This window comes from Natator depressus, chromosome 10, assembly GCF_965152275.1.
Source record: "Natator depressus isolate rNatDep1 chromosome 10, rNatDep2.hap1, whole genome shotgun sequence".
In the NCBI taxonomy this organism is placed as follows: Eukaryota; Metazoa; Chordata; order Testudines; family Cheloniidae; genus Natator; species Natator depressus.
The window spans coordinates 13,620,161-13,643,001 of NC_134243.1; the positions used below are offsets into that span (position 1 = coordinate 13,620,161).

At 41.0% G+C, this 22,841-nt stretch overlaps 1 protein-coding gene across 2 annotated transcripts in view; it reads left to right on the forward strand.

The window, feature by feature from the left end:
* PRKAR1B (protein kinase cAMP-dependent type I regulatory subunit beta) overlaps window positions 1-22,841 on the forward strand; it is a 118,760-nt gene that overhangs the window by 67,657 nt on the left and 28,262 nt on the right. For both annotated transcript variants that reach the window (XM_074965251.1, XM_074965252.1), the window contains exons 7-9: window positions 8,331-8,489; window positions 18,148-18,208; window positions 21,885-22,006. In XM_074965251.1, coding sequence (XP_074821352.1) covers window positions 8,331-8,489; window positions 18,148-18,208; window positions 21,885-22,006 — 342 coding nt within the window. The remainder of the gene's footprint in view (window positions 1-8,330; window positions 8,490-18,147; window positions 18,209-21,884; window positions 22,007-22,841) is intronic.

Sequence of the window (22,841 nt, forward strand, 5' to 3'; positions counted from 1 at the left end):
TAGTTGGCTGCATTTTCTGTCACTGAAGATGGCTTCTTAGTCCCCGTCCTCCCACTACATCCCATGATCCCCCACCAGAGCAGCTCTTTTACACAATGTTAAGCAAATTCTTACTGAGAGAATGACACCTTTTCATACATAATCCTGACTATACGTGGTCCAAGGAGAGACCTAAATGTAAAGATTATTTTGACTGATTATTGAGTACATGAGGGCCTGATTTAAAGTAACCTCTATGTGCAGGTATCAGATGGTTTTATGGGCAGTTGCAGCTTCTGGGGAGGGGTACAATTTTCAAAAGCAATTTAGTGGCTTAGGAGCTGTGAGGGGGTGTTCTCCTCACACCATCCCTGAAGGGGGGTATGGTAGCTCAGAAGGCGCTAGTTAACCTGTAGGCTGCATCTGGAGAGAGACTTAAGCTTGAGGACAAGGGAAGTGTGAAGACCCATAGTAGGAAAAGGACAGGAAAAAGGGGATTATGGAGCCACCATGTATGGGGGCCTTCTTTGCAGAGGGCAGATATACCCTTCTGAGCTGGTCCCCAGATTTACCACTCCCACTGAAGGGGGCCGACAGACAACAGAGAGGAGTCCAAGCCATAAGGGCTGGAACTAGGGGTACTGGGTTCTGCTGCTGCACCCCCTGGCTTGAAGTGGTTTCCATCATATACAGGGCTTATGGTTTGGTTCAATGGCTCTCAGCACCCCGCACTATGCAAACTGTTCCAGCATCCCTGATCCGAGCGCTCTTTACGCAGGCTCTGGAGAACCAGTGGAGACTGGGAGGCACAGATATACCTACAGGGTTATTTGGCGAAGTTAGCTGAACAGCAGCAATATTTACTTAAGATTCTCCAGGAAGCGAGCAGGGGCCAAAGGGGCGGAGAATGGAAAAGAGGTTCCGAGCCAGGAGGTCAGAAGCCCAGCCAAGGCAGTGCTATATGTGTGTGGTCAGAAGGGATACATTAAAAGTGAATGTGCCTCCGGGGATGGAGACGAGAAGCCCTACCCTGAAGGCAGGAAGACAGGAAAGCCCTGAGGCATCTCACCTGTTGAGAGAGAAGAAAAGGGCTGATGCCTGTTTTTCCTTTGTGGAATTAGGGCGTTGCCCTCACAAAGAGCAGAACCACGGCGGAGGGAAGGGCAGGGTCCTGACTGAGGGCTGGAAGAAAGGGTTAGTAGACTGCAGCCTGTACAACCGTCATAGAGAAAGCTGAAGGGGCAGTGATGATAGAGGGTGAGAAAGAACTGGAGGAGAGAAAGGCACCTGCAAAGACCCACCTGAAGGAGGTGAGGTGGACAGTGAGACCAGTCAGTATACAGTGGGAACTCAGATGCTGAGGGAGAGGGTTTTGAAGGTGTCTGCAGAGCCAGAGAAGGGGCTACAAGAGAAATTGATAGCCATGGACCAGACTTTACAAGTAGCTACAAGACCTACAGTTCCAGAGGGAAAAGTACCAGCAGAAGGGCAAACTGCTTCTCTTAGCGAGTGAACTAGAGCAGGAGTGGGATGACCTGTGAGCCCCGCTTTGGCATCCATACCCTGGAGGATTGCAATCTTGAGTGGGAGAGTATGTGATGGGGTATTGACCCACACCACCTTTGAAGTACTGGACGGGCTAATTAACCTGACAGGCTGGAGGACAAGCACTAATTGAAGATGGAACCCACCTTGGCAGGAGTAGGCAGGGCTTTTATAAAGCCAGGAAGGGAGAGCAGAAGAGGGTGGCAGTGTGAAATTCTGCAGTCACTCTCCAGGCACAGTGAGGAGAGCAGGAAACTGGGGGCAGTGGAAGCCCTGGGATGTGAGTAGTGTTGGGCTACAGCTTTCAGTGTTCCCATGGTCTGCATAGCACAGACAAGTGCGTGCCCCCAAGATGATGGATCCATGGAGCAATATATTCTGAGAATGTCAGTGGCTGGTATGGAACCTGAGTTTCTGTACAAATGCAAAGATGCAAGGTAATGGTACTGGCAATTGCCATCATTAAAAATTCCAGATGTTACCTGCAAAAATATCATGCAGGTTTTTGAGGAAGAAACTCTTTAGATCACAGGCAGTATATCATTAGAGTTATAGAAATATGTACTCCAATTAGTAAGTACAAGAGTTATGATGAAACTCCTGATGGATAATTTTGCAAATCTATGAAGAACAAAATAAAAGGACAGTCTAACACTATGTCTGACCATCTCTACATATGCGGGAGGATAAATGATAAGCATTAAATACAAATAACTTAATGTTATAAATCCGTAACTTTTCTGTCTATGGTCACTGTCGGTGACAGAATAAAATCAAATGCAACACCACACAGTTTACAGGTACTTTACCCAGCTTGACAGGAGCAGTGGGCCAAAGCAGTGGGATTGTCAGAGGAGAAACTTTCTTTTCTAGTATGTGAGTCTTTGTATTATCTTCCCTTTGGCAGTGATGATGACTTACAAGTGTACTATTAGCAGTGTTAATGTAATAAAAATGGACATCTAAATAAGTGCTTGTAGCCCTGCTACCTGGACTTGAGAGAAATCACCGTGTTGGTCAAATAATAGAACAGTCACAAGAGTCTATACAGCACTGGTGTCCTACTATGGATCATTATTTCAAGATAATTTACTGTGAGCCAGATTGTGGCCTGGCTTGTATGTCCACACAAGATAGTAAAGGGGGTAGAAGGCATCACTGCTACCATGCACCAACTACCTGTTGTGCCACTCACAATGCAGGAGGGGAAACACAAAAGGATGGAGCCTTGGCTTTGCCTCTAGTGCACGAGGCGGCGTATCTGTACCAGGTACAAACCGGGCACAGTGTACTCCCTCAACCAGAGCAGCAGGGAGACTGGGAGAGAGATTGTGACTTAACAGATCATAGTCAGAATCTCCCTATTGGGCTGCTCCAGGGGTAGCACATATTGCCACTATCTCAGGGAAGATTGTTAACTCATGGTCTAGCCCTGTATGAGGAATAACTTTCTGCTAGCTAGATTATGGCTTGAGGCTTTAAGTCTCAGGGGTCAGCTGTCTACTGGAAGCTCTACTACTTGGAAAAATGTGGATGTATGCCAAAAATGCATCTAGTGAGGCTTATATTATGGTTTCCAGTAAAGATGTTGAAAGTACCTGCTAAAATATGTGTTTCTTGCAGAAATCTCTAATCCATATTTTTAAATATAAAACTGTCCTCCTGTTTATTATTTTAATCTTATAACCTCACATTTTGCTTAAAAACCACCATCAACTACCCTTTTAAAATATATTTTTTAAAATAACAACTTCCTATTAAGAAAAGGAGTACTTGTGGCACCTTAGAGACTAACCAATTTATTTGAGCATAAGCTTTCGTGAGCTACAGCTCACTTCATCGGATGCATACTGTGGAAAATACAGAAGATGTTTTTATACACACAAACCATGAAAAAATGGGTGTTTATCACTACAAAAGGTTTTCTCTCCCCCCACCCTACTCTCCTGATGGTAATAGCTTATCTAAAGTGATCACGCTCCTTACAGTGTGTATGATAATCAAGGTGGGCCATTTCCAGCACAAATCCAGGTTTTCTCCCCCCCCCACCCCCCACCCCCACAAACCCACTCTCCTGTTGGTAATAGCTTATCTAAAGTGATCACTCTTGTATTTAATAGGGTTGTAACTCTTTTTGCAATCATTTTCAGGTGTTTTCTTCTTGTAAAACAACAGCCAAATGCACTATGGTGAAAAACCGAGTAAAAACTTGCCAGTTGTCCAGATAACTAAATAGCATTTGTGCTTAAATAACTTGAATATTTATCATATTCAGGGTATTTCCTACAGCGTTATATAATAGACAAGTACAAAGACATATTGTGGACACTGAGGTAATCTTATCTGTTCATCTTGGGTAAAACTGGCAAGTTTACAAAGGCCACAGCCACCCTTGTATGTAGAAATATAAAGATAAAACAAAGTGAAACAAACAAAAGTTACACAGCAGCTGGTCTATGAATATTGCTGGATTTTTAAGAGCGAGTTAGACTTAATACTAACCTATTGGTCAATGAGATCTAATGGCATTGCTTTTCCTGAAGAGCCTCCCCACCCTTTTTCTCTGTGTATTTAATTAAATGTATCCACGGCAACTAGAATTCCTCCATCATTAACATTGCCCATGTTTCACATCTTTGTATTTTCTAATGGATGATTTTTAAAAATCTAATAAGTACATGCTATGAGTTACAATTTTCAAGACGCCACTTTGAGTTTTTGAGGATTTTTAAGATGGTCCCAAATTTTGATAAAAAGGAAAAACTACTAGCATCATGTGAAAAAGTCACCTACATGTATAAAAACTTCATGTTTAAGACTCATTTACATTTCCAAGAAGAAATGAGCCTCATTTCTATTTTGGAAACAGAAATACTTGGACCTACTTTCTCCAGACAAGACACAGGGCTGAAGTTATTGCATAACATAATGGGGATGCTGAAAGTTGCAATAGCAGGATAATTTCAATAAACAAATGTATTAAATGAGTGAGATTGCCTCCATAGGGCAGAGGGGCAGCAAGAAATGCAAATGGTTAATAAGAAATCAACAATATAAAACTGAGGACTGAAAAGCAGAAGTACATTCATTAGGTCTGAATATACCTTCATATCCCACTTCCCAAGCAAATCGGGGAGTTACTATTATTGGAAAGATTAAATCCTATTTTTATAAATAACCGCAAGATGAACGAAACTAAGATTTGCTCCTACACCACTGAGCCTTGTGTGAGTCACTTCGATTTTCTCTCACAGTTAGTGCCTAATGTATATCACAGCCTGTGAGGAAAGGAATTGAAGAGTACAATATCACACAAAATTCTTCCCGCTAACCTTCTATAAAAAAAATATAAAGTGAGCCCACTTGGGTAATTTTTCTTGCTAACAAAAATTGCAGTGTTCATACCAACAGAGATGAAAAACAATAGAAATCTAGAATGCCTTTGATCTCCAGAAAGTAGCAGGCTCTGGCAGCATGATTGCCCTTCATATTTGGGCATCTGCAGCTATGCATTCCTTTACGGCTACATGAAAGTAAAAAGTTCCCACTACTGTGCGGCTGGGTCAGCTGTCCAAGTAACAACTCGGAATGTTTTGATTGTGTGCTCTCTACATTGGTGAGGGTTCATAAATACATAAAATGTATAAGGCAGATCCTGTGACCAGTAATTTTTTGGAAGGAAAGGGGATCTGCCTAGCTGCTGCCATGCAACACATCTCTCTTTCCCAAAATAGCCTCATCTTCACCTTTCCTTTCCTCTTTTTTTTTTTAACTCCACCTTAAAAGGAATCTTAGTGGGGTTGAACTTTCAGCTAAAGGACAGAATGACAGTATAATATATCATCAGTGCACTTTATCATCATCATGAGGACAAAAGTTTATTGTTGACTTAGGGTGCATTCTGGAGGGTGTAGTACAATGGCTTTCCTCTTAAAGTACAATAGTTGTTCTTGTGTTGTTTTGTCTTCAGGAGCTTGAAATTGGAAAATGGTGTTTTTATTGGGGAAGAGAGTGCTGGGCCCAGGGATCACGTCATCGGATCAAGATTTGGTTTCAGTTCAGAATGCTTTAAACCTGACACACTTAGTGGGGTTTGACCATTTTCATCAACTGTTTACAAACCATATGTCAAACGTGTTTTGTAGAGTCTAGTCAAATGGGATAGTAAAATTAAAGATGGCTTGGAGTGGATTAACTTCAGCCTTTTTTATTGCAGTGCAACTATTGTAAATGTCAGTACTTCACTCACTTTGCTTTGAGTTTCACCAGATTAATTTCCCCCTTTGGTTTGCAGTCATGGGCCACTTATTGACTTAACAAGGATTTCCATGTTACCGTTTTAAAATGTGGGTGCTGGAGTGAGCGCATTTCCCATTTATAGTTCAGATGCTGTCATTTCCATCCTAAAGAAACACCCATCATGGTAGCAAGTCATCTTACCACACTTTTACGCAATAATAGAAATTCAGCTCGACAGCAAGACACCATATACAAAAACTACTTTCTGTCCTGAGTGTAAATTCAGGATGAGAGATCAGCTGGCATTCAGGGCCTAACCCAAAGCTCATTCAGTGGATTTTACCTTTGGATCAGACCCTCACTGGGGGCATGAGTTGTCTTATTAGAGCAGTCCGATGGGTGTGTGTAGTGCAGTGTCTACTTCTGCTGGTTGTCTATTCCTGATGCTTCACAATAAGAAGACACCTACCCACCATCTCTTAGAAAAATGCATCTGGCCAATTTTGCAATGTTTAAATATGGAAGGTGGGGTTTTTTTTTTTTTTTTTTAAGATTTACTCTCATTAGGTTACCAAACTTTAGGCCCCTCATTTTATTCATCCACCTTCCCTGCTTTTGACATGCGGCAGTTCTAGGATTCACACTTCAACCAGACTTCGGACTTTTAAAAACTCTTTTGTGTGTAAGTTTCTCATCATGAGAAGAATTAACGATTGACCCAACATTCCATTTGGTTTTCCTTTCAAAGCCTGTGTCATAGATCAAAAGAAACCCTGCTATTATTTAATGTGACAGTCACCCGTAGTAATGAAGAAATTCAGCTACAAATGACCTTCCTGGCTTGCATTCATGGCTTGGTTACTGCCTGCCTGCTTTGGTTTATCTTTTACCTTTTGCTTCCATTCCTTGATCTCCAGGATGCTCCAGGAATACAGAGACCCACAACACTGGCTCTTCAGCTATAGTTCAGCATTAGGGCTAATAGAAACCCACGCAGTCCTTTACATTCATACAAAGTCTCTGATCAGTTAAGCTGCCCCATGCCCTGAAGGCTTATTCCAATTCCTATTGAAGTCAGTGGAAAGGCCTCAATGGGAGCCGGATCAGGGCTTGAATGAGTATTGGGCAAAACAAACTGAGACTGATTTGGGCTGTAGCGCAAGGGACATCTTTTCAGCATAACCCGGAAGATAGATAGATAGATATACACACACACAAAATATACTGAAATTTGTTTTTATTTTTGGGAAAAGACCAAATATACGTATATTTTGCCCCATATTAGATGCCTTATTTTTTTCATTCCTAAGTAATAGAGGGTCCTAATTTATATTTAAAAAATTGCATGAATCCATTATTTGTAACAGGCTATGCAAAATTTTTTTGGTTTTTTCCTGTTTGAGTAGAGAATAATCATGTTTCTTTTATTACATTTTTCTTTATAGAGCTGTTACAGAGCTAATGTTCAGTCTCATTGGTTTCTATTGTTACTGCTCCACAATACATTAGGATATATTCTGCACTTGATATGTGCATTCAGTGTCTGCTGTTCTGTAAACTCCTTAACACATAAACAGCCTAAAAAGGGTGCCCCTCGTGTCAGTTTAGAGTGACAAAACTACATGCATGCTGCAAAATACACAATCCATCACATTCTCTGAATGCAATTTAATGCCTCAGAAGCTATACTGTTAATGGATAGCAGGAGGAATTCACCCTAGTGTAGGGACCCTGCCCACACCCGTCTACTCAAGTGAAGGACTTACATGATGCAGAGAAACTTGAATAGGCCCTCCGTACTGGGTTGTATTTCACCCAGTAAAAATGTTGTGTGATAACTACATCAATTAATAACATTTTCTGATCTAAAATAGCTTTGGATCTGATCCATTTCATCAGTGTAAGCAGGATCATAGTGGTAGTTTAATAAATTAATTATGGGTCTTGGAGAACCGTAGAGCTGGTACATGAGTGGAAGGAAAAGGATAGTTCTATTTACATGCTATCAAATCCAAAGTATTCAGTAAACCACTAAGTCAATGGGACACTTTGAAAACTATCCTTGGATAACTGATGAAGAGAATAAGCTTATAAAAGAAAAATCTCCCTTTACAGAAGGTGTTTTCCTTGTTTTGTTCTGTTTTTCAGTTCACAGCTATGGTGCTTTCCGACAAATCTCATTACAGTTTTTAACAAATCTCCTTTCTTTCAAGTTTGACAGTGTTAATAAAAAGCCAAAGTTGTGACAGTTCTGCTTGTCGATTCTCTGAGTGCTGAACACAGGAGGGAAAACTTGATGCCAGTTAACCACAGGAGCTGAAAACTCAGAGACTAAATACAATTATTGTGCTGAAGCAAGAAGACTTGAAATTCTGTCCACAAAGCAGGTTGTCACCCTCTTTTGTAACTGAGCGAAGAAACTGTTAGGCTATTGTTTTCTTTCTGTGCCTCCCAGCACTATCCAACTTAGCTAGATAGGAAATTATTAATGGGCTTTTAGGTAACTGGAAGTAGAAGGAAAAAGCACCGATAAGTCTCCCGATTATTTTTCCCTCTTCCTTTTGTAGGTTTATGTAAATGGAGAATGGGTTACCAGCATTGGAGAAGGAGGCAGCTTTGGGGAGCTTGCATTGATCTATGGAACACCAAGAGCTGCCACTGTCAAGGCCAAGACAGACCTCAAACTTTGGGGCATCGACAGGGACAGCTACAGACGCATTTTAATGGTGAGTTTTAAATGTTATGACTTATTCACATTACTGGTATTATTAAACGTTTTATGCAGTGCCATACATGTGCAGCACATTTATATTTTATATTCAAATTATATCAGTGCTAAAACCTCTGCAGTTTAAGGCTTTAAAACAAACAAGTGCACATTAAAATAAAACTGTGGGTCTGTGTGCCAGGAATGAGCATGGGGCTGTGTGCCAGGAACCCCTGAGTACTGCCCCTATCATATAATACATCAGTAATTATTTAAAACTGTGAAACCCTCAAGAGGTCCACATTACTCTCCTAAGCTACCACATATCATCATCTTGTTGTCAACCCCGTCCTATCCTCCCTCAGCACCACCCCATGCTTGTTGCCTTGTGTTGTCTTCATTCTAATTTACACTGTTGGCTCTTCTTGGCAGGAGCTCCACTGCAGTCAGTGGGAAAACTCCCGTTGACTTCAGTAGGTCCAGGATATGAAACCCCCGCGCCCCACATCCCTATTTGTCAACCAAGCGTCATGAATGTACATGGCACAATATAAATAAATAAGACTGCACAATCCTAAAACTGCAGTAGCAGCTGCAGAAAGCTGCTAACACTCTGTGACTTCAGGAAAAGATTCCTTTCCACCCCCCACGTCTTTTTAGAGAAGCCTGTCATAGAAGCTGGCCACCTGCAGCATGTGTTAGGCTGTTGATTTGTCGTTAGACCTTGAGTCGTGGATTTATAATGGAAACTTTGACACACGCTTAACTAAAGCAATGTCTTAGTTTCACCACAATTATTTGTTTGTCTGATGTGAATGTACATACTCTTTTCTCCTCCACAAAATATTCCCTTCCTGCAGATAGTTTATACTTGAATAATGTTATTTAAAGCATCTTTCTTGATAGGAACTGTTCTTCATTGGTTACATTATTTCATTGTGGCCTGGAGCAAATGTTACTATGCTTTCTTGGTAAGAAAATAATGTGTATTAAAAATATATACAGTACAAATGGAATTACTGGGTAGCTTAAGAGTTTAGCAAAGGGATACAATGGCTTTCAGTGCCAGGGTCACTAGTTCACATCCAACTGAGTTCAGCAGTGACCTAACATTTATGCTATTTGATGACTGGTGGGTGCCTGAGTGAAGTGAGTATATGCCTAGTTCTTCATGGACTGGTGTCCACATCACAAAAATCACCATCACAACTGGCACTCTCAGTAGAGGAGCTAAAGATTCATTGGAGAAGTAGATGAAATTATTCTTCCATCCTTAGAGATAGGGGGCGGCCCCTCCAGGACAGGATTCAGGTGCAGTGACAAGCAGCTAGTAATGCCTATATCAGTTCTGTGGATGAACAGGATGAGTACTATTTGAAAGCTGCTTGGTACAGGACAAGCATTAGTTGACCTTCAGTAAGATGTTTCTTTAAAACCTTCTTTTTAACTCATAGGGATGGAGAACATAACTTGTCCACTAGTACCTGACAAAGGCAATCAAGACGGGTATCTAGAATACTGCTTGAGATGAATCTGCTTGGTGCAAATACGATTCAAAAGTACAAAAGAGAAATAAACAGCATGACTGATGTGTTCTCTGGCTTTTTAAGAAAGGCCTTTTGGTCCTTACTTAATCTGTCTAATGCAGTTACACAAGAATAGAGAGGAAAGTTTCACAATCATCTCTGCTTTTGAGGCCCCTTTGGTCTCAAACTTGATGAAAATAGCAATAACTAATCACATTCAAGCTTGTGAACCGTTCAGGTTTGATCACTCAGTTAGGGGTCAGATGCTCATCTCCATTTGATAACTATCTTCAAAAGCTGGGTGGGCATTTCTGGTGCCAGAAGGAATCTTGCTTAAAAGACGTATAACCTGCAGCAGAGGAGACTACCCCTTTAATGCTGGGTGCAAGAATGCTAAACATAGATATAGCTTGACTATCGTGAGCATCTAGCTGATAGTAATATACAGATAACTGCCTTTAAAATGCATTTAGAATCCCTTGCTGCTTTCAGTCAGTAGGTTCATAGCAAGATGATTTTGTGTCTGAGCACTTTGTTGTTTGTACGTTTCAGGGTTGTTTTTTTTTAAAAAGTGGTGCAGTTGGTGCCATTAAAAATGGAATGTCTACTGCCCTGCGCCAGAGAGTTGCTTACTATTTTAGATGTCCCACATATTGTCTGTTCTTCTATCTGTTATTTCTGCTCATTGCCATTTTTTTTATCCACTTAAAGCAACTCGATGCTTTTAGATTTACTGTATCCATAATGTAACTTTTTTTTTCTTGGAGCGGACTAAAGTCTGATGCACACAGTCCGTCTAGCTTTTGATTTCATTTGCCATCCATTTGTTGCTTCAGCCTGTCTTGAAAGAACCATGTTAAAACAGATGTATTTCTGCATATTTCATCGTCCCTTCCTAGGTAGCTTAGTGCTTGAGGGTCATATTTAAACTCACTCAACCAGCTGTGATGATAGCAAGCCTCGGGTCAGTTTCTTCAGTTGAGATGTGTAGAGAAACTGCTTGGCATTCATTGCAGTCTTTCACAAAGCATTATAACTTTGAAATTCTATGGGGGTAAAAAAAGTTCTTCTAAACCAGTCAACTCTTCCCCCGTTTCCCCCCACCTTCCCCAAATGTTCTTCCTGAGCACGCCACCCAGTTCTCTAACCTTGTTTCCTCTGTCTAGGAAAGTTATCTGTGCTGTATGTTGCTTGCCTTACCTATGTAACATTTGTGTGTGTCTTTGTTTTCATGTTTATATCTTCCTGAATGTGGGTACTAAGGAATCTATGGCTTGGGATTGTCATGCAGCTTAAGTTGCTAAAATGTTGCTGCTGTCTTCCTTGCCATTTGGATTGAAAATCTTTGGAGATAGGGAGCCCCCAAGGTTGCATACAGAGAATGCCTCATATACAAGGATAAAAGGGGACAAATGTCCATTTTCTAATAGTGCTCCTATACTAAAACATCAAGTCCATCCCCCAGCCAAGTCAGCCCTCAGGCTGAGGATATAACACACTTTAATCTGTTAAAAATGTGTTATAATTTCTCCTTTCAGAGAGTAATTTACCCACCCTCCAACTCACTTGACCTGGCTATTATAGGGGAGGAGTTACAGGCTGGACACACAAACTTTGGGCTAGTCAGCCACAGCATCACTAAAGTAGTCCACATGAGCCATCTTGCCAGTTGTGACCTTCTCACCTCTGATCTGAATGTCTCAAACCCCATCAGCCCCTTTGTCCTGCAGTCACTGGATTCTGTCTGTGGCATGACAAGCCAGCCCTGCTTACACACAGTGAGTCACGTAGGATTGGAAGGTATGTCCTGGATCATCAGGGATTGCAGGCAACCCCATCATATAATCCCATTGATAAATTTATCAAGCACCATTTTAAAACTGGGTTGGTTTTTTGCTCCCAGCACTCCTATTGGGAGGCTGTTCCAGGACCTCACCCCTCTGATGGTTAGAAGCCTTCTTCTAATTTCCAGCCTCAATTTATTCACAGCTAGTTATTTATAGCCACGGGCTATACTCTCGGGACACAACTAATGATCAATCAAGGTTAGTCCATCCCTACTGTAATGTCTGACTTAATTTATATTGTTCTGACCTTGTTTTACCAGCAGTGCTTCATACTGCTTTGGATCTGAGAACACTGTTTCTTTTACCACTCAGAAAAATTAAGTCACATCAACTGCACATTTTTGTACAGTGTACATGGTGGCCAAAACATAAACCAAATCCAAAGCCTGCATTCCATTTAACATCTGTGCAATATAGCAGTAGGATCTTATGGCGTACTTTGTTTTCGCGGTTAGCATGCGTTGTTTCAGTGACTTTTTTTGTGCTCTTTAAGAATGTACATTTTAAGCATAATTCAATATCAGTTTTACATAGGGATTAAAACTGAGGTGGAATGGTCGCCATTCCAGCACCTCCTGCCAGCTGCATACCTGCCAGCATAACCCTTTTATTTGAAACTTGAGCCTTGTTCTACCATTCGGTAGCCATTTGTTTGGCTTGTCATTCAAGGTGGGGCTTTTTAGGAAATACCCAATCAACTCCAGCCAGCCCAGCTATACTTCTGCAAATAAATAAAAAGAGCTGGAGAAGGAAAGCAAAGAGGCGAGCAGAGGGGAAAGAAAGAGATAGATTGGAGTGGGAAGAGAGAAAATAGAGGAGAAAGGGGCAATTTGAGTACCTGTTTGGGGGCACCAGATGCCCTGGCTACCTTAATGTATACAGAAAAATGACGAGCCCTGCCCCCATGGGACCTGTTTACAATCTCTGAGTTTATGGCATTTGTTTTTGCCAAGCTGTGTGCTGCTTAAACTAAGTTGGGAGCCTGCTAAGTCTTGAGCTCCTCTAAACTGAAGGGCTTTGAACCCCTTTTTGGGATGGAGTTGGTGAACTGATCTGGTCTTGCTTCTACTGACTGACACCAAGAGGAACACTGTAGCTTAGAATTTAAAGGGAGACACTGCCCTCTCCATATTAAAGATTCTTCCTTGTAAATGGGAACAGTAATCTTTTAAGTATGAGCTTGTGAATGAGGATTCTACTTCAGAGAAGGAGGGAGAGGAGACTAAGAGGGTGGGTGGAAAGAAGCAGAAGGAGGTGGAGGGGAGAAAGAGTTAGGTATTAATCCAGAGATGGCAAAGACCATCATCATCGGATCAGCTTGTCAAGGTCCCTATCAGTGTAGAATTGTTCCCTAAAGTACATTTACTAGTGTTTTTATCTATCCCAGTTTTAAGTGTCCCAAACAATGAGACTTTCCCCACTTCCTTTCGGAAACTTTTCCATGGGCTAATAAATCTCACAGTCAGGAAGATTTTACTGATATTCATCTTAAATTACTCGTTTCTTAACTTCCTCCCATTACTCCTAATTATGCCTCCTTGTACCCTACATTGTAGTTTCTGTCCCTCCTTGGAGTTTACATCCTTTAGATATGTGTAGATCATTTTCCTTTCCTCTCCTTAAAACCCTCTTATTTGTTGATCAGCTAAACGACACATATTTAAACTGTTAATATTTCCTCACAAGCCATTCCTAAATGTTTCAGTTAATTCTTCCCTGAATTCCTTACAATTTGTGTATGTCTTTCTGGTAAGGAGGGACCCAGACAGATCACAACATTCTAGGTGTAGTTACCTCAGAACCATATATGTTAAGACTATTATCTCTCTGTTCTGTGGTAGGATGTCTTTGCATATACAGATCAAAATTGTATTGGACTTGTTTTTGCTGCAGCATCACATTGCGAACTCACGTCTGACTGACCATAAATCTCTTTTAGCATTACTACTTTCCAGGTTTCTCTGTCCCATTGAATATTTGTGCCTTGGATTGCTTTCTCTAGATCTCTTAGCTGTATTTTCCAAACTGAATCTCATTTTGTTTTTTTCTACCCCGTTTCAAATCTCTCTAGGCCCCTTGGTGGTATTTCCCCATTCTGCCAGGTTTTCACAATGTTTCCCAACCTGCAGATTTCATTAGTGTGTTATTGGCTAGATAGATTTCCTAGATCATTAATGAGGAGCTTATATAAGAGCAGGCCTAACACAGATCCCTGCAACATTCCACTTGGCACCTCTCTGATTCTCAAGTTGACAGGAAACTAATGGAAAGGTTACGGTAGTGCAAAGGATTATGATAGTGTTCATATTCTGTCTGATTTACATCAACTCTGTGAGTAATGTTTTATGGGACGCTCCAGTGCTTTCTTAAAATCCAGATATATTACCCTCGACACTTTTCTTCATCCACTGGTTTTGTAATTCTACCACCCTCCTATCCCCAGTCAAACTGTGGCCAGTACCTAGGGCAGGCTACTGTACTAAATGGACAAGTTATAAAAAGCAGATGAGATGGCACAAAACAAATGGAAGAATGTGTGGAGAAGGCTGGAGATGGGAATTAAGGGAGGCAGAGAAGTAGGAAATCAAAAATTCTCTCTCTGCCTGTTTCCATGTGGTATAAAGGTCAGCAATACTGATCTGAATACCAGAACAAATAACCATGTGTTTGTGTTGTAAAAATACTGTAGTAATGTTTTCTCTAAAGTATCCCTCTGCTCCACCCAGGAGGCAGTCAAAACACAGAAAGACATCCTAAAGTAACAACAAAACATTCTGAACTAAGTTTTATGCCCATGCCTGGGCAAGTGCTTTGGAAGTGGTGAGAGGAAGCAGAAAATCTTTTCTTCTGTAATTGGGCAGAGTGCAAGACCTGACGGCCAAGTAGCATTGTCTGAAGGACTCAGGACTTCCATGTGAGGGCATTGCTTTGCCCTGCTTTCCTGATGGACAGTGTGGCGGGGACAGGACAGGGGGATGTACTGGCTCCTGGACATCATAGCAATGGGAGCAGCCCTAGCTGTTTTACCAGCCAGGGTGGAAAACGTTTTTGGCTCCTCCCCACTCTCATGCCCAAATGGCAGATCAAAAATAAAAACAAAAAGCAGAGCAAACCCAATCAGCGGAGCAAAAATGGCCAGCCAACCACAGCAGAGTAACAACAACAACAACAGCAACAAAAAGTTGAACGGCACAGTGATCTGGCACCCAAAGGTGGTGCCCAGGGTGACAGCCTTTGCTCGCCCACCCCTAGAACCGGCCCTGCATCACAACTCCCACAGCTCAGCATACTCTCTCCAGCACTCAAGCAGAGTTACGTTTTTCCAAGCACCATGAAATGGCATCCAGCTTCAGCATTAATACCTCACTGAGATTAATAGAAGCAATTCCTACATCTCAGAGCTATTGTTCCAGGATGGCTGCAGACTCAGGCACATTTAGTTCATACTTTAAAGGTTTCTTTCCCAAACACGTGAACTAGGCCCTCTCCACACTAGAAAAAAATTGAAACCATATTTAATAGGTGTGACGCAGGGGTGCACCTGCCTGATAATACGGATCTCTTAAGCTGTGTGTAGACTGGGTGCAGGCTTTTTAATATGTGGCAGCTAGCCTTACTCCTTTTTCATTTCCACCAATTTTATTCCTTTGTTCTAGGTCTAGGGAAATCAGTGGGGCTTTTTGTTGCTAGAATGCATTGTTCCTTTTCTTTTGAGGAACTGCCTCCCTGGTATAGTGGGAGTCAGGAAAACTGGACTCCAATCCTAGCTCTGCCACTGGCTCTGTGTAACCTTGGGCAAGTGCATTTTCCTCTCTTTTTTCTCTTCCCTTTTGTCTGTTGTATCTGTTTAGACCATAGGATCTTTGGCCTGTATGGACTGTCTCTCACCATGTTTCTATACATGACCTAGTACAAATAGAATCTCAGTCTTGATTCTGGTCTCTAGATGCTATAATAAAAATAATAATAAAATAATAATTAATAATAAACTTCCATTTAGTTCTCCACACCTACAATATTCCAATCAGGCTAGTTTTGTCTGAGAATTTTATAGCACTGCATTGACATTGTTATAGTCTTACAGAATCAAGAGTTTACACACATGTTTCTTAAAGAAACTGATGGCCTCTTTGCCCTCAGTGCCAGCCGGGATGTCTAGAGTTCTTACCTTTCTGTCTCTTGTCTAGTTCTGTAAATACTCCAGGCTGTGGTCAGGCAGCCTTTCATGGCTTCTGATTACTGCTTCTTAAAATTCATCTGTGTCCGCAGTAATTTTAAAAGCATTTTCCACATCTGTCTCTACATGCCCTGGCCCATCGATCTAAACCACCAATCTGGTTTTCCACAGCTGTCAATTTTGCTGGTCTGGTTTCCACTCTGGATTGCAGGGAGGAGAGCAGGGAGTACACAAGGTCCAGTTTTCCATTCATTGTCTCACAGTGAGCTGTCAGGATTTGGCGAGGTTTGCAGAAACTCCTCCATTTGAAGTTTTATGCTTTTACTCTTGGCATTTCCAATGCTCCGGGGGCCTCTGAGGTAGAGAACATGGTTAGTCAGATGGAGAGGTCAGGTGAAGGTTACCAATGCTATCTCAGCATGGAGATCCTGGGAGACAAAGGATCATCAGGGGGCTATACAATTGTGAAGGATGGGAGATGGCTGCTGCTTCTGCTGTGGTGCAAAGGCACCTGGTAGAATGTGGCAGCCAGTGCTGGTCTGATGGTTCTACTCCAGTACAGAAGGAGCCTAGGAGAGGAGCAAAAATGACAATGACTGCTGCCCTGATGCACAGTGGACCCAGAAGGAGCATAATTAGCAGTTACTGCTGGTGCTGATGCTTCTGTCCCAGTGCAGAGCTGGTGTAGCAGTAGAGAGAAGGTGGCAGTAGCTGCTGGTGCTGTTATTCTGGGGCCAGATCCAAACCCTGTTGAAATCACTAGAAAGACTCTCCTTGATTTCAGTGAGTTTTGGATCAGACCTATGGGTGGGTATCGGAGGAGAGAAGTTTAGTTCTTAGTTGTATAACTGAACAGAGGTATCTGGCTCTGTTCTTCCCAGAGTTTTGTCCCAGTTTTATATTTTCACCCTTACTGGATGCTTTGACAGTGGAGATTATTATACTGCCCTTTTCTTCTCTCTTCCCAGCACCCATCAACACTCTCCCCTTATGGGAGGACAAGACAAGTGGCATTTTCTATAGCAAACACTAATATTTATTTATGGCTTATCCACCCACGGTGTGAGTAAATGTGGCCTGGGTTTCCACATTCCTCAAAAGATTAGCATGTCCTCCCTGCACTGGGCTCTGTCTTCACCGCTCTGGCTAGCAGGTGCACCTTCTACCAAGATCTTTCACACAGCTGGAAAATGGGCTTGATTTTTATACAGCTCTGCATGGTGAATAATTATAAAGCAAGCAAATTTTGAATGATGGCAAGAACAACCTTTTTCTATAGCTTGCTCTTTGTTACCAGGGATGGGACTTGTTCTTTTAGATCACCTATGACTATACAATACAGGGAGAAGGGGTGAGATTATTAATGTGTGGATAAAACTGCTGGGAAAGTTATGTAGGGCAGGACACCTTTTCTTATGCAAAGAGTAATCTGGGTGCAGTGCATCTTGTATTTGAAAAGTCTAGGAACATAACTGAATCCTTTTCTGATATTCTGAAAACTCTTTATGATGGCTGCTTATAACCAAATAAAATACTACATCATCATAACTTTTTTCAGTAATAACAATAGTAATTTTGTTTATTTGTATTCCATATGCACCTAGAAGGCCTAACTAGGTTGTGGCATCATTATACAAGGTGCTGTAAAGATATATATATAAAAATAACTTAAAATAATACTTAATAATAAACCCTTGGTGAGCCCTGTTGAAGCCAAGGGTGTCTGAGCGGGCAGATCAGACTGAATTAGTAATGGTTTCCTCCTATTTTTTAATTGTAAGCTCGCTACTTGTGGGCCTCTTGCATAATAATATCTAAAAATTAATGGAGAAATGCAGCTGCTTTAAATTAATTGCTGAAAAGGGACCAAATTCATCCTTGGTGTCCAGTAACTCCACACAAGTCAGTGGAGTTATATGAGGGATGAATTTGATCCTTACTGACATTACTTATCAAGGATATGGCTTACCCAGACATTTTATGAAGAAAATCTTGCCGTTGGCTATTTATACTGGCTGTGTTTAAGTTTCAGAAGGAAAAAAAAATCAGAAAGAGCAGCTGGAGGAGCAAATCACAAAAATACTTTGTGTAATGTTCTGCCTTTTCTCTCTCTCTTTTTAATAACAGGGCAGCACACTGAGAAAGCGAAAGATGTATGAAGAATTCCTGAGCAAGGTCTCCATTTTAGGTCAGTTGCCCTTTGGACTTCAGTGTTCATTTTTCTGTCACACATGTTGTCTGAATACATTTTGGTCTTTGATGAGATGATGAAAGTGGCAAGTGGTTGAACAGAAGACCACACAGTATCATCTCCAGCCAAAGAAAAGCATGTAAAAAAATGCAAATGGTTCTTCTCGCTAGGACTCATTTTTCTCACCCTTACTGTGTACGAAATAGGAATTAGGTGGGTGAAGTCTTTCCTTGAAAATCTGAGTAGGCACTTTGCTAGTAACTTTCTAAGCAGTGAAAAGAAAAGGAGTACTTGTGGTACCTTAGAGACTAGTGCCACAAGTACTCCTTTTCTTTTTGCGGATACAGACTAACACGGCTGCTACTCTGAAACCTTTCTAAGCAGTGGTGTCACAAGTGGGCAGTTGAAGAGGGATTTTTATAATATGAATGTGTTATAAAGTGCTGTTAAATCTTTCCAGCTGACAGGTGAGAAACTTTTTTTCCTTCAGGAATGATCTTGTAGCCTCTTATATGCATTTATGTGGGCTAAACAAACTGACACCACAAATCTAAGTGGGCTTAGATTGTTTTTGTCCTGTTCTTTTATAACCCAGGTCTTACATTCTTAAAACATCTGTTTAGCTTCTTGTCCATGGATTTTGTTTCCCTTTGATTAATGTGATAGCCACGAAATTTGGACATGTTCTTGATGGCCTTCAGTAGGAAAAACAACAAACCCCTAATGCCTGACCAATCAATCACCATTAGGAGAACAATTTCTAATAAGGAGGACAATGTTAGATGATACAGGTAGATGCTGATTCTGTGGGAAATGCATCAAATTCCCGCTTGAAGTCTATCTTTGGCTATTTTTAAAAAATATATAGATTAATATACTATATAATTGAATAAAACTCTTCATAGTTTCTATTTAAACAATTTAAGTTTGCTTATTTATGATATTCTGCTACCATTTTAGCTGATACGAGCCTACAAAAAGATACTTAGTGAAAATGTACTTGAACTTCTCGGAAGATCTGGCATGAGAAATTTGCAATTACGCTTGTATTCTTAGATTAATGTCAGGTAAATCACTCATTTATGTTCTCATCTTTTCCAGCAGAATGCAAAAGAGCCTTCTCCATTACTTAATTTAAGTCTTCATAAATTAGGAATGCAAATTATGCCAAATTATATGAAGTGTTTAAGGGAAAAAAATCTCTGCACCTGCACTAATGAAGTACAATTACAGCAATGAGACATTTAAAAGTAATTTCAGAGATTGAAGTTATTCAGAAATGAACTCCCTTAAGCATGCAAGTTGACACTGTAATCTTATACTCAGTCCTCACTTCAGCAAAACACCCATAGATTTCAGCTCATTCACTTTAAAATCCACCATTATTTGCTGTAGGAGTTTTTCCTCACTAAGGACTGAATGAAGACTTCAAATCTGGGCTTTATTTTCAGAAAGTTATTATACAGCATATGTAGTGCTGTGGATGCATTGAGAATTTAGCTGAAATATCTAAGAATATTTTGTGTTTGAGTAGTAGATGACAGCTGGCAAACTCAATAGTCATTTGAGACATCTCAGCAATACAGTACTGATAAATCAACCCCATTTCCCACCTTAATCTAGTCAGAACTCAGTAATTTATTGATATAAACATTTGATGTTTTGAATATAACTTTTCTGGGTTTGAATACTTTCTCTAACTAGTCAACTATGACATTTTAGAAGTAATGTTTTAAAAATTGCATTCAGACTTATTTAGATTATGATGCACAGGTTCAATGTATATTTCAAGATATGAGAACATTAATATTTTGAAAACTTTCCTCTGAGGCTGTTTAAATGTGAAATCAAGGTTTGATATGCAAAATTTGAAGATTACAAATCTGCATATAATCTACTTTATCTGCATGTATAAATTTACCTCTGGAACTAAAAGAGCTTTAAACAGTTACTTAATGTAAATTCCTCTATAAAGTTTTTATTTGCAAGTACCATTAACTAATGTATTTGTAATGGTACAATCCCTTTAGACAAGAGAGAGACTTCGTGACTAGAGCTACAATTAGCTTTGAATTTTTCATAAAGCCAACTGAAGAAAAAGTTTAAAGGGACTCTTTCTTTTCATTGTTAATTACTGACTCCTTTTTTTTTAAATCAGAAAGCCAGTTCTTCCAGTCTTTACAAAAGGGTTTTATGCATATTTTTAATTAAGCAGTACACTTTTTGAATATTGTATTTACAATATTTTTATGGGCTATGTTTGCAAAGTAACAGTCATAAATGATATAGGAAAGTAACTTAGTATGTAATCATGGAACAAAATAATTGAAACCGTTATTTTTAAGTGCATATGAGGAAAAAAAAATCCAGAAAATGCTCAGAGTTATATGTACCAAATAACTCTGAACTTACTGCCACATAGTTTTGTTAGACCCAATACATACTTCTGATTTCTGCCACAGGTTTATTTTCATATGCCTAATTTCAGCAACAAAACTTTTCTTTTGTCATGATGCTTCTTAACAGCTTTTTGAACAACAAGAGAAAGCAGGGTAGAGTTCAATAAAGAATTGGCTAAATTAAGCCCTAACATCAGCAGTTGTGACTCTTGACTTCAAGTAATTCAGTAATTCATACTAAAACCTCCGTTCACCCATCGTTAGTATGGATTAATGAAGTCCTGTTGCATGCACTTTAACGATTACTAGCAAATTCTGCTTTGAAGACATATAACATTTTTAGGCCACCCTTGGAAAATAAAAGATCCATTCCTGCATTCCTTGGGCACTTTAATTGGCCAAAATGGTTGCTGAAATTAGGTTACAACTTTAAACATAACTATGCTAAAACAGCCTGATCCTGAGGCCCCCTCATAGCAATGGGAGTTTTTCCATTGGCTTTAATGGGACACTGATCAGATGCTTGGAACCAGGTTCTCATCTCTCGTTGTCTCCTTTGTAGCACAAAGCATACACCTACACTGCAAGTGACAATGAGTCTCCGAGCCTAGGTCTACAGACTCAGGCTCACGGGGCTTGTACCACAGCGCTAAAAACAGCCATGCAGACATTTGGGCTCAGGCTGGAGCTCGGGCTTTGAAGTCTAGGGAGGGGATGGGGGCTTCAGAGCCCAAGCTAGCAAGTCTGTACCCTCAGAAAACAGGCTGTAAATAGCCAACTGAGAATCCCCTCAGCAGGGAGGAACTCTCACCCATGTAGCTAGTAGAACTTGCTCCTGAACTAACTTCCACTCTGATGTTGTGGGGTTCATCAGAGACAGTGAGGGAGTGGAGCTCTGCTCTGCCCTTTCGCAGCTGGGCTCATACACAGCTCGTATCGTAGGATAGCTCCGAGTCTGCTGAAATACACTGCGGGTCAGGGGCAGCACAGACCAGACCCTGGAATCAGGGAGATATAACTGTCTGTTGCTACCTAACTTTTAAAATTATTACTTCATCTTGGGCATCAGAAATCACACAGATAGTAAATACTTCCATGTTTCCTGAACAGAGATTCAGGCAGAAGGCACCGATGAAATAAAAGTGAACAGACCACAATTTCATTATCTGCTAATATTTATTTTTAAATAGAACCAGGAGTATCAGGTTAGATGTGACTCCTGTGTCAAAGCTGGACACTTTCGCAATAAAGCTGTATCCTCTTTAATATTTTAGAATCATTGGACAAATGGGAGCGCCTTACAGTGGCGGATGCACTAGAACCTGTCCAGTTTGAAGATGGAGAAAAAATTGTTGTTCAGGGAGAGCCAGGGGATGACTTTTTCATCATCACAGAAGTAAGTGTGGCTTTCTGGCAGAATTTCCCCGTGTGTGGTTATGTTCAAGCTATTGTAATGAAAAAAGTTGGCCACATTTAATCTCAGTTCATCCATTGTAAATCTGGAATAACTCCACTGAAGTCAGCAGAGTTACTCCAGAATCAACTGAGCTCAGAATCTGTACCCTTGGCTTCTAGGGGGAAGTGTGGCAGAGGTGGAGCTGCTACGTAAGAATCTGAGAATACTGATCTGTAATGTTCTGAATACTGTATGTGGCATGGTCAGTAAGGTAGAGATACTGTATAGCTGTGCTGGGTTATTAGATTTCCTGTGTGAATGTATTGATCTAGCTGAAGAGGGGGATGCTGGCAAAACAAGCAAGAAGGCAACACAATGGCTCAAGATAATTGTGATGGGATGTTAATCTTTTCCAGGCTAATGTGGGGTGACTGAGGTGCCGAAGGGGATAATTAACCTGATAGGCCACACCTGAGGGAGGGATTAGGCTGACAGGCAATCTCTGAGGATAGAGCCCAGCTGAGCAGGAGCAGGCAGGGCTGGTATAAGGCCAGGAAAAGAGGACATAAGGGGCTGTACTGTGGGTTTAGAGAGGGAAAGGAGGAAACCCCAGGGGAGAGTAGAAGCCCTGAGATCCAGGCCCTGAAGAGGTGGGAGGAGCAGAAACCTGACAGAGGTGGAGTAGGAAAAGGCTTGGGGTAACCACAGCAATGTTTGGGACAGTGCAGACCTTGGCCACTGACTCAGGGGTCCTGGAGCTGGAACCTGGAGTACAGGGAGGGCACAAGTTTCCCTACCAGACACTGGGGAAGTGGTATAGCCTTGGATTGAAGGG